Consider the following 12,415-nt stretch of genomic DNA (forward strand, 5'->3'; position numbering starts at 1 on the left):
ACCCATCTGCCTCACATTGTATAATGTAGGATTAATTTCTGTATCCTTGTTCCCTATTTACCATTTCTTTGCTGTTGGACATTTAAGCTGCTACCAATTTCACAATAATTCTAACAAGGCCGTGGAGAACACGGATGTGTTAATGTCCTGTGGCCTTGCACTCCTGTTTCTGTCTGATAAACTCCTGTCCGGGGGGAGGGCTGGGTTCATTTTGACCTATCTACCAAATTCGTGTAAAAAGCTGGGCCAACTGACATGGCTATCAGCAGTGCTTCCACTTGCCTTTCCCTCCCCAATGCTGCAGAAAATAGCCAGGCCACCCCTGCAGCAAGGCCACCGCAGGGGTGCATCTCTTCTCTGTCCTCCTCCTCCTCCTTCCCCTGCCACCCTCCCTGTCCCCTCCTCTCCCTCTGGCTGGCCGGACTCTGTCGTTTGGGTATGAAGGCCAAAGACATGTTTTCAGGGATGAGAAGGGGAGCCAGAGACTGAACCAATGGGAACCTACGTCCATGGATATTCCCTCCACTTTGACGTTCCTCAGCCCACTTTTCTGTGCTTCCTTGGCCCCCACCCACACTCCTACCACTTCCTCCACCTGCACACACCCTTTCTCTCACCTGCAGGTTCATCCACAGGCAGAGGGGATAAGGGCCACGGGATTCGTAGGGAAAAATCTGTCACTCACATGAGCTGGGCACAGGACCTTTGGGCCAGTGTTCACACATAGTCCTGAGAGGGGCCCCAGGTTTCTTTCTGAAAAAAAGATTTTTAGAAATGGATGAATGTACAAAAGTTTAAAAAAATCAAATAGGACAGGCGCTTGGGTGGCACAGTCATTAAACATCTGACTTTGGCTCAGGTCATGATCTCACGGTTCTCGAGTTCGAGTCCCACATCAGGTGAGCTCAAGTCCCACATCAGGTGAGCACAAGCCCCGCTTCGGGTGAGCCCCACTTCTCTCTCTGTCTCTCTCTCACTCACTTTGTCTCTGCCCCTCGCTCTCTTGCACCCTCCCTTCTCCCCCATTCCCCCCAAATCAAATAGGACTATGAGGTGGATAATGAAAAAGATCAGGTCCTTTCCCACTCCTCAAATTTTTAAAAAGCTGCTTCCTTGGGAATTGATCTCCATGTGTCTAAATAGCATGATTATCCTGATACTCCTCCTCCTTATGATTTTAAAAATTATCAAGTGGACTCCTTTCTACTACGGAACGAGAACCTTTAGATCTCACCCATCCAAACTCACGCTTCTGCGTTTCCTAAAGTTAATTAATACTACCTCCTTTGATGGTTTGAAATATCAAATACACACCAAACACACACACACACACACACACACACACACACACACACACACAACTTCTCTCTTAAACTCTGATAGAGCTGAAAATATCCTCTTAATACAATAATACAGCAGTTTTTATTTCATTTGTTTGTTTTGTTTTCATCCTTTCTGAACATTTTCATTCTTCTCTTCTCACCTGGACACTTGTTCAGTTGTCAACCTGGCCCTTCCTTCCCATCACTCTGGACATTCCCTTCATCTCTCTCCTTGTTGGATGTCCTACTTCGTGGACACCTATGTTTTCTGTCTTCCTTCCTTCCTTCCTTCCTTCCTTCCTTCCTTCCTTCCTCTGTTTTCTTTCTTTCCTAATTTTGAAATTGTGGGTAAATCTATACAACAAAATTTGCCACCTCAACCATCTTTAAGTGGACAGCTCAGTGACATTAGGTACGTTCACACTGTTGTACAACCATCATCGTTATCTATTTACAAGACTTTTCCATCACCTCAGAGAGAAACTCTATGGCCAGTAAGCAATAACTGTCCATCCCCCTTTGCCCCAGTCCCTGGTAACCTCCAGTCTACTTTCTGTCTCCATGAACGTGCCTATGCTAGATATTTCTTGTTAAGTGGAATCATGCAGTATTTGTCCTTTTGTGCCTGGCTTATTCCACTTAGCATCATGTTTTCAAGGTTCATCCATGTTGTTTAATCCTTTTTAAAAAATGTTTATTTATTTATTTGAGAAGTGGGGGAGGGCAGAGAGGATGGGAGAGAGAGTCCCAAGCACGCTGCCAGCACGAAGCCCAATATGGGGTTTGATCTCATGAACCATGAGATCATGACCTGAGCCAAGATTAAGAGTCAAGACGCTTAACCGACTGAGCCACCCAGGTGCCCCTGGGTTTAATCCTTCTTTATGGTTGTGTAATACTCTGTAGTATGGATAGACCACATTTTGTCTACCCATCAACCTACCGGTGGACACTTGGGTCCTTTCCACCTCTTGGCTATTGTGAATAATGCTGCAGTGAACAGTGGCACACAAGTTCTCTTTTCAGATCTTTCAGGTGCATACCTGGAATTTCTGAGTAATGTGGTAATTCTATGTCTGGCTTTTTGAGGGACCAAACTCCTCCTCAAGCAGCCAACCTGTTTCCCACAGTGGCTGCACCATTTTACGTTCCAGCCAGCAGCTTCTCCACCCTTGCCAACAATGATTCTTTTCCATTTTTATGCTGACAGCCATCCTGGTGGGTGTGAAGTGGCAGCTTGTGTGGCTTTGATTGGCATTTCTCTAATGACAAATGATGTGGAGCATCTTATCATGTGTTTATTGGCCATTATGGTAGTCTTTGGAGAGATGTCTAGGCAAGCCCTCTGCCCATTTTTTATTTGGGTTATTTGTCGTTTTGTTGTTTGGTTTTAGGAGTTCTCTGTACGTTCTGGATATTGAACTCTTGTCAGATAGACAATTTACAAGTATTTCCTGCCATTCTATAGGTTGTCTTTTCACTTTCTTGATGAAGTCCTTTGATGCACCAAAGTCTTTCATTTTGATGAACTTCAACTTGTCTGTTTTCTCTTTTGTTGCTTGTGCATTTGGTGTCACATCTAGAATTCACCTTCAGTTCCAAAGTCATAAAGATTTGCCTCCATGTTTTATTTTACCTCTACAGTTTTAGCTCTTATATTTAGGTCATTGGCCCATTTGGGGTTCATTTTTTATGTGTATAAGGTAGGCGTCTAACTGCATTTTTTCACAAGTGGAGATCCAGTTGTCCCAGTACCAGTTGATGAAGAGACTGTTCTTCCCCCACTGAATGGAATTCTAATAAAAAATCAACTAGCCATAGATGTATGGGTTAGTTTTTGAACTTTCAATTCTATTCAATTGGTCTTTATGTCTATCCTTATGCCAATATCACAGTTTTGATTATATTGGCAGCAAGTTTTGAATCAGAAGATCTGTGTCCTCCAACTTTGTCCGTTTTCAAGATTGTTTTGGCTTTTGAGATCCTCTTGCTATTCCATATGGATGTGAAGATCAGCTTTTCTATTCCTGAAAAAAGGCCATTGGCATTTCAATAGGTTTTGAGTCTATAGGTTACTTTGGGTAGTGTTGACATGTTAGCAGTATTAAGTCTTCCTACCCATGAACACAGATGTCTTTCCATGAATGTAGGTCTTTTAAAATTTCTTTCAGCAATGGTTTTGTAGCTTTTAGTATATAAGCCTTTCACCTCCTTCTTTAAATTTGTTCCTAGGTATTTCATTTTTTTAGATGCTGTTGTAAGTAGAGTTTCTTTCCTGTTTTCCCTTTTGTATTGTTTGTTGCAGGGGTAGAGAAACACAAGCGATTTTTGCATGTGTTAATCTTATACCCTGTGATTTTGCTTAAATTAGCAGCTATGGCAGATCTCTTGTGGATTTTTTTTATATAAGATCATGTCATCCATGAATAGTTTCACTTATTCCATCCCAATTTGGGTACCTTTTATTTATTTCTCTTATCTGATTGCTCTGTCTAGAACTTCCAGTATGAAAAGCAGTGGTGAAAAGTGGGCTTCCATGTCTGGTTCCAATCTTAGGGAGAAAGTCTCTTACCATTGAGAATGATATTAGCTGTGGGGTTTTTTGTAGATGTCTTTTATCATGTTGAGAAACTTCCCTCTATTCCTAGCTTTCTGTTTTTCTTGTGAAACAGTGTTGGATTTTGGCAAATACCTTTTCTGCATCAATGGAGATGATTGTGTTTCCTCCCCCCTTCACTCTAGTAATGTGGTGTATACATAGATTGACTTTATTTTGAACTATCCTTGCATTTAAAAAAATGTTTATTTGAAAGAGAAAGAGAGAGAGAGAGCGAGAGCATGTGCACACGAGTGGGGGAGGGGCAGGCAGAAAGGGAGAGAGAATCCCAAGCAGGCTCCATGCTGTCAACTCAGAGCCTGGCTCAGGGCTTGATCTCACAAAGTGTGAGCTGAAATCAGGAGTCGGACGCCTAACGGACAGGGCTACCCAGATGCCCTGAAATGCCTTTGCATTTTGGGGATCTTCCTCTTTTTTGATTTACTCTCTCATTTTAATGGAGCACATCCTCCAGTGGCTTTCTGAGGAAAGGTTCACAGGAGATAAAAGTTTGAAACGTATGTTTGAAAATGTTCTTTCTGCCTTCACATTTGATTGACAGCTCAGGTGGGTACAGAATTCTAGGGTGGAAGTAACTTTCCGTTGGAATTGTGAAAACATTGCTACACTCACTTGCTTCCAGCATTGCTGTTGAGAGGTCAATGCTATTGATTCATGTTCCTTTGGATGAGACCTGTTTTACTCCCTCTGGAAGCTTTTAAATCCTTTGTTGTCATTATTCTGATATTTCACAGTAATGTAGCTTAGTGTCATTCCTTTTCACCCACTGTTTCAGGCATTCAGTATAACCTTTCAACTTGGTAACTATAGTCTTGCAACTCTGTGAAATTTCCTTTTAGTAAAGGTTTTTTTTAAATATAATTTCTTTGTTCTCTTTTATTGGCATTCCTATAAGTTGTATATTGGACCTCCAGCTAGTCCTTTAAATATTATTTCCCGTTTTTCATTTCCTTGTCTTCTTATTCCACTTCCTGGGCAACATCAACTTTATCTTTCAACCCATGTGTCGAATTATCTCTGCAACCAATTTTAAATTTCCAAAAGTCCTTTCTTGTCTCTTAATGTTTCTTTTCCTTTTACAGCAGCCATGGCTGGTAGAGGACTAGCTTCTACAAGTGGAAGGATCAACTCTTCTACTATAATAGGGAGGAAAGAAGTAAGAATGGAAATGGATGGGAGGAGATTGGCAGATGAAGTGGCAGGAGGGTGGAGGTATTCCTCCTGATGACTTTCATTTTCTCTGTGATATAGATGATGAACACATGTATTGAGACAACAGGGAAGGTAATGGGGCAAGATGTTTTTATTTTTTTAATTTTTTTTAATGTTTTTTATTTATTTTTGAGACAGAGCGAGACAGAGCATGAACGGGGGAGGGGCAGAGAGAGAGGTAGACACAGAATCTGAAGCAGGCTCCAGGCTCTGAGCCACCAGCCCAGAGCCTGATGCGGGGCTCGGACTCACGGACCGCGAGATGGTGACCTGAGCCGAAGTCGGCCGCTTAACCGACTGAGCCACCCAGGCGCCCCAAGATGTTTGAAGAGTATGAAAAGGTAAATCAAAAATAACTCCCACAAAAAACTAACTGTTTCCTGGGCAGCCTTGAGGTTCCACACAGAAGCCAGAGACCATCAGTCAACCATGGCACCAATCCCCTTAGTCAGATAAGCTCTCGGGAAAGGTGTGGAGAAGATGGGCTTTGGACAGTTCCACGGTTGGTACTCTAGCTAAGTAGTCTAGAAGAGCAGCAGGGCAAAGAAATTAAGGATAGTGACAAGAAAGGGGTTGACGTGATCGAACAGGGCATTTCTGCCACTTTCCCACCTGCTCAGTCTCTGGGAAACTTAACAGAGTCTAACCATTCAGCTTGACATTTCCCCACCTGAAAGTATGATGTTATTTTAAAAACTGGAGGCTTCATTGAATTTTCTGCCCTTGACCATTTTTAAACTGTCGAGGATCAGGCCCTTTCCACACTATTCTTTGGGGGTTCCCATTGTTTACATTTCTCAGTGTAGACAAGTATATCCATTTATCTTTATCCTTTGTTTCCTATCTTTAAAATAGAATAAGGACTCCTAACAACAAAAAGAATACTTTATTCTCTTCAGTGATGGCACTATTGATATACATTTCATGTTTTCTGGATGTTTTACCAAGAAAATACAAACAGACTCTGACTATATATCATCCAGATGTTCCAAGTTTATTTATGTTGTTTCAATACACTGACAAAACACCACAGTTTTAACTTCTTCTCTCTCAAGAGTCAAGAGTCATTTTATCTTAAACCAGAGGATTCTCTTAAAGAACACACATGCACGCACACGCACACGCACACGCACACACACACACACGGTAAGTACAAAAACAATTCCACCAAAGTGCATGTGAATGAAAGTGCAAACAGGTTTCATTTTCAAACTCTGGGATCATTCTCTCTGCTTCAGAAATTAAACAGAAAGGTCCTCAGCGCCCTAAGCCAGGGCTGGGCAAGGGCGGGTCGCGGCTGCTGGGGCCAAAGTGTAAGCGGTGTCTGCTGCTGGAGAGCAGGGCAGAGGCACATAGCATGGGCACTGGCACCAACCCTCTCCCTTCACTGGGCACCCAGGTCAAGGTGCGATGATCTTGTCTGGGGACAGGACGGGGGTGAAGGGGCAGTAGGGCAGATTTCTTTCCTTCTTTTTATGTTTTTTTGTTTTTTTTTGTTTTTTTCCCAAAGAATCTGACGTTGGTGCAGAAAGTGCTGAGGTCTCAAAGTTCAGAGCCTGGGGATCCTTTTCTCAAGGCCCTAAGTCCACCTTGCCCTTCCCGTGGGCAAGCACTAGAAGTGTGGTTGGGTAGATCCACACGGCAAAGCTGTCCCAGGCCTACTCGCTAGGACAGGTGAGGTCCCGCAGCACAGCTGTGAGCACTTGCTGCCTCCTCTTCACACCACAAAGCCAGTAAGCATCTCTCCTCAGTTTCAAAGAGGAGCAAAGCCAAGGAGCTGGTGAGTTTTGCCACCACCCAAGCAACCAAGTCAGAGAGGCTCAGACTCGCTCCTCCTTACTCTTGGCCAAGGGGGCAATGCAACCTCCGTAAACCCGAGTGTCAGCCAGAGGCAGAGACTGCCCACTTTCCTCTCGGGAAGCCTGTGCTCAGAGCTGCCTCTCGGGGCCGAAGGGAAGGAACGTCCGAAGCCAGGTGGGAGTTCAGCTGGGTGGCTGAATGGCTGTGCTGGCAAAGCTGTGTGACCCCACGTAAGAGAGGGTCTCCTACTGGACTGTGGCAGGAAATCAACAGAGCTTTGAGTGTCCCACTTCTGTGGGGAAGATAAAGCTTCATATTTTAACAATAATAGCCCTTGACGTTTTCCCAGCATCGAGCCTCATAGCTGCACCTGTCAAACACTCCCAAGGGTGCCCTAGGTGCACACACACCATGTGACTGAGGGAAGCGGCCTGGCTCTGCACCCCACAGGCCCATCTCAGCACCTGGGGCCACAGAAGCGTGGTTTGGTTGCTCCTCACCTCTGTGTAGGGCCAGCTCCCGCTGGGCCCTCTGCCTCTGCCCCACCCCGGCTGGCCTGGCAGTGGCTCGGTGGAGGCTAGGCCCCCACTTGGACAGAAAGGTCTAAGTCCCAGAGCCCCAGCAGGCACCTGGCTGGCAGTGCAGGACAGACAGAGGGTGGTACGAAAGGTAGGGGCCACAGAGAATTCAAAGCTAGAGGAATTCGCCTTCCCAAGGCCCAAGTGCAAGTGGGCTTTGTAAGACTCCGCAAAAGCAAGACATTTCAGGGACAGGTCGAATGTGATGTCATGAGGTATGTGTGCTAGACATAGTGGCATATTCCCACAGCCTGAGGCCTGGCAGGTGTGGGGCCCTCACCCCATGGGCAATGTCTTGGCTGAGATGCATGGCTGCAGGGAAGGACGCTATGCCCAGCTTTGGGGACCATCATGCCTGCTGGAGCTTTCCCTCTGGCCAAAGACCCGAGATTTTCTGACATACCCTTGAGCTGCCTCTTCCCCACACCTGATAGAGGAAGGGTATATGGGGAACATCCGTGGAGCCTTGACCTTTTCTGCAGAGGTAAAACAGGCTCTAATCACCTATTCTGCTAGAAACAGGACTTGGCGTGGGCCACTAAAATGCTAGCCGATCCAGAACTGGGCATGCTTACAAAGGCATCTTGGCTTGGAATCCCCCACTTGTGGGTAAAAGGGAGAAAGGCAGCCAGAAACTCCCAGTGGGCCTATGAAAACATGCTTCTGAGGCTCACCCATCCAAGAGGGAAGAGCCAGTGGTCTGGGTGGGTGATGGCATGGGCCCTGCCCTGGAAAACCAGACAGCAGAGTGAGTAAAGATGTGTGTGGCAGGGTCACTTCTGGGTAGGAGCCAAGGAAAGAAAAGCATGGAGAGATGCCAAAGAGAAATGAGCCTCTGATGGGAGGCCTCCCATTCTACCAGAATGTCCTTAACGGCTAAGAAAAAGACCCTTTGGTGATAAAACAAGTCAGCTGGAGGTGTGGGGCTGCCATAGGCAGGGCACCTCCGATCTGCTCCATTGGTAACGCTCCTCCAGCCCGGTCACACTTTCACTGGTGTGCCTGGTGGCAGATGAGCCCCAGGACGCGGGAGCCAGGACTCCAAATTCCCCAGGGCTCCTCTGCTCCCACGTACCTTGTAGGAAGCAGCCCCGGAGAGAAGGAGGACCCCTGGTAAGATGTAGAGGGTGTTGGGAGTAGAGGGGGGGGGGGATATGAGGAACTCAAGTCAGGAAGGAAGCATCAGCTGCAGAGGGAGGCCCAGCTCAGGCTGGAGGAGAGCCCAGCCCTGAGCCACTCACTTTAAGGTGTCATCGGCGTTTTTGAACATGAGAATGGCGTTATAGATCTTCAAGGCTGGGCCCAGCTTGACGCTCATGATCTTCACAATGTCCGCCTGTGTCAGCAAAAGGAAGGCCTCGCCGTCAATCATCTGAGGGGTTGGGGGAGGGAGGTGGAAGGAAAGTGGGGAGAAGGTGGAGAGGGCCGCGGGGAAGGCAAGGCGTGAAGGAGAGGTGGGGTATCCATGGGGAGTGGGGAAGGGAGAAAGAGAATAGGGAGTAAAGGATATATGGGAGGAGGGACGGAGGACAGAGACGGGAAGAGGAAGGAAAAGGAGAAAGGAGAAGGGAAGGAGAAAGGAAAAAAGGAAGACAGCAATGGGGACAGAGAAGGAAAGAGAGATATCCACTGGTTTCCCCATGTTCACACACATACACTTTCTCTTTCTTTCTGTTGACTGGTCTGATTTCAATGTGTGTTTGCATAATATCTTCTCAGTCGTCACTGACAGTGGCCTCAAAACACTGGCTGCTTGCGGTCCCCCCATAAACCCACTGGTGAGTGTTAGTGCTGCTGACAGTAAACAGGCAGACACTGTGAGCGTGTCTGGGTGATGCAGTTATGAGGTACACAGTATTACCTATGAGCTATTATTCTTAAGAGGGGGGTTAGGAAGGCAGAGAGGAAGGGAGGTGATTTAATCTGAATCTGGGCAGACTTTCCTTAGGGCTGTCAGTGCCAACTGCCAGACTGGACAGGCTGACTACCCATAAGACCATGTGTCTGCTTTGCTCTCTAACTTCTCACTCATGAAATATCCCTCTCATGACCGGTCTGTGTCCCGGCTGGAGAGATTCTTGACCCGTGTGTCTGAATGCATCAGTCCAGCCAGACAAAGGCCACTCCCTGGAGCATGCGCCTCCTTGGGGAAGTTGATGCCGTGGACCAGGTCCTGGAAAAGATCATCCTCAGCCCTCACAAAGGTCCTGCTCCCCACTGAGACTCCATTTGTTGCTGACAGTCCACCCTTTGCCCCCTTTGGCCATTGCTTTTGTATCACAGACCATGCTGAACTGAGAGATGAGGTAGATGCCCTGGGGAGAGAGACGAGGACCAAATTCTTGCGTGGTTCTGTGGCTGGCTGAACACATGCACTCAGAGAGCACTTAAGACTCTTGTCACCAAAGGAAGACCTCTGCAGGGTACCACATGGTTCTATTTCATTAAACACGTGTGGTGAAGGTGTGACTTAAAACACAGAAGGCTTAGTTATCAAACGACAAGTTGTATGAGACTGGAAAGGCTCATTAATATCAGAGATGACAGAATCAAGATTTAAAACAATGAGACTATGAAGCCAACAAAATAACATTTAATAGGGATAAATGTAAAGTTTTACATTAGGTTAATTAAAAAAAAAAACCCAGTGGTACAAGTAACAAAGTGGAAGATGTGGTTAGACTACAATGGATAATTGATATAAAAGGCACTTGGGGACTTTCATGACCTCCAAACTGGTCTGATATGGCTGTAACAAAGCTCATGCAAACTTAAATGTTACTAAAATATATTTATATATATACATATATATGTATATATATATATATATATAGTTCATATCTAGGGGAAAAGAAAACCACCCAAATATCCATTAACAGGAGAACTGTGGGCTACTCATAAAATGGAGCACTACTCAGCAATAAAAATGAACAAACCACCAGTATACACAATAACACGGATGGACCTCAAAAACATTACACTGAGTGAAAAGAGACAGACACCAAAGAATAGAAGCTGGACCCATTTATAAGAAGTTCAAGAACAGGTAACACTAACCTATGGTGCTAAAGATTACAACAGTGGTTGCCCATGAGGGCGGAGACTGACAAAGGGGTCATGAAAGAACGTTCTGGTATGATGGAAATGTTTTATATCTTGACTGAAGTACTGGGTTCCGGGTGTACACATTTCACAACACTTGTGGAATTGTACTTTTAAGATGCGTGCATTTTCGTTCCATGTACGTTTTTATCTCCGTTAAAAAACAATCTAGGTATCAGTTTGTCAGTTATAACAAGTGCACCACTCTGAGTGGAGGTGATAACTGGGGAAGCTGGGCACATGTCAGGGATGGGGGTATATGGAAAATCTGTACGTTTCTCTCAATTTTGCTGTGAACCTAAAACTGCTCTATAAAATCCTTTTAAATATAAAATCAAAAAACATCTAGGAGGGGGCAGAACACAGCCAGTGTGTTCTGTGCTGGTCACAAGGCATCTGAAACCAGGGTACAGCTGTGGACACATATGTGACAGTAAGATCACCAGCCCACGAGGCCACACCCCACATGGGGAGGAGTCTGGGGGCTCCACCACACAAGGACACTATGAAGAAACAGCTGACCGTGTTGGGTCTGGATAAAGAGAAGCTTCTAGGGGAAGAGGAGCAGACTTCTTTCTTCTGGGCACCTGACCTGGAGGGGCTGAGACTACATGCTGCTGGGTGAAGGGGGATGCATGTATTCTTTGGAAAGAAGATCTAAACAATCTCCAAAGTCCCTTCTAGTTTCAAATTGTGTAAACTAGGAGAGTCACAGTAAAGTTCTTTACTTAAGGACAACTATTAAAAGTCAGAACCACCACTGAGCTCCCACTGTATCAGGCACTCTTGTATAGTGATAGGATTTATATACTATTCTACAGCATGGTGGTGGTATGTTATACTAGACAGTCTGGTACAATGATCCGTTCACCATTTCCAATGCTCACAATGGCCCTGCAAGGTTGTTGTTATACCCGCTCTACTTCCATCTTATAGATAAGAAGATGCGGACTCAGAGACAATAAAGAGCTCAAACCAGCAGAACTGGGATTCACATCTACACTGTCTGCAAAGCTAGGGTTCTTTTATGTACAACTCATGGCTTCTTATCCTTGGTAAGCTTTTGGGTCTCGGTTTTAAGTATGTGTTAGGATCCTTGAAGTAAAAGGCAATACCTGTGCCATTCAAGACACACTTTAACTTACTGTCCCTGGTGAAGCCTAGGTTTGGAAAACAAGCTGGGCAGAGAGCAGAGAGGAGTGAATGGAGCCCTGTCTCCAGGAGGCATTTTCCTTCCTGAGGACGCTCTGAACACAGCGGGTTCACAAGCTGGGCCACGGCCTATACCCGATTTTTCCCAGAGGCATGGGCCACTGTGACCAGTCTCCCACAGGCCGGACAACAGAGGGCCCTCCCTAGCAGAGGAGGCAGTGCTGGTGAGGCCACCTGCTCCCTGCCGTCTCACTGAGTGACCCTTCTGTCCCCGCTCTGCACTTGTACCTCACCTCACCTCATCTTTGAAGAGTCGTGCCTGGTCCTCACAGCCAGTCAGGGTCTGAACGAAGCTGAAGACCTTGGAAACCAAAGAAGACGTGTTGCCAAGGGGCTGGGGGGAGGGGGGAGGGGGGAGGGGAGAGGCGGGCCCAAGTGGACTTGGTGCTCTCTGGGCTTCGACAGTGTTGCTTTTTCTTGTTAGCCCAAGAGGATCCTTGTGTCTCTGGTGCCGGGTGAGCAAGGAGAGGCCCAGGGGAAGCCTGTCTCTCCTGCTGGACTCCACGTGAACCAGCAGCACGTCCCTCTCCCCACCCACCGGGGTAGGCCTGCTGGCCCACGTCTCGGCCCCT

General features: G+C 46.3%; 1 protein-coding gene across 8 annotated transcripts in view; it reads right to left on the reverse strand.

Annotated features, from left to right (window-relative positions):
• Nucleotides 1-394: 394 nt before the first annotated feature.
• L3MBTL1 (L3MBTL histone methyl-lysine binding protein 1) overlaps nt 395-12,415 on the reverse strand; it is a 39,351-nt gene continuing 27,330 nt past the window's right edge. For 2 of the 8 annotated variants that reach the window (XM_043602340.1, XM_043602336.1), the window contains 3 exons: nt 12,082-12,144; nt 8,771-8,901; nt 6,125-7,243 (listed from right to left, as the gene is read on the reverse strand). In XM_043602340.1, the coding sequence (XP_043458275.1) occupies nt 7,033-7,243; nt 8,771-8,901; nt 12,082-12,144 (405 nt within the window). In that variant the 3' untranslated portion in view covers nt 6,125-7,032. Of the gene's footprint in view, nt 754-6,124; nt 8,902-12,081; nt 12,145-12,415 lie in introns of those variants that run through there. The other 6 variants (XM_043602341.1, XM_043602342.1, XM_043602339.1 and 3 more) reach the window with 6 other exon arrangements.

Source organism: Prionailurus bengalensis, chromosome A3 (assembly GCF_016509475.1).
Source record: "Prionailurus bengalensis isolate Pbe53 chromosome A3, Fcat_Pben_1.1_paternal_pri, whole genome shotgun sequence".
In the NCBI taxonomy this organism is placed as follows: domain Eukaryota; kingdom Metazoa; phylum Chordata; class Mammalia; order Carnivora; family Felidae; genus Prionailurus; species Prionailurus bengalensis.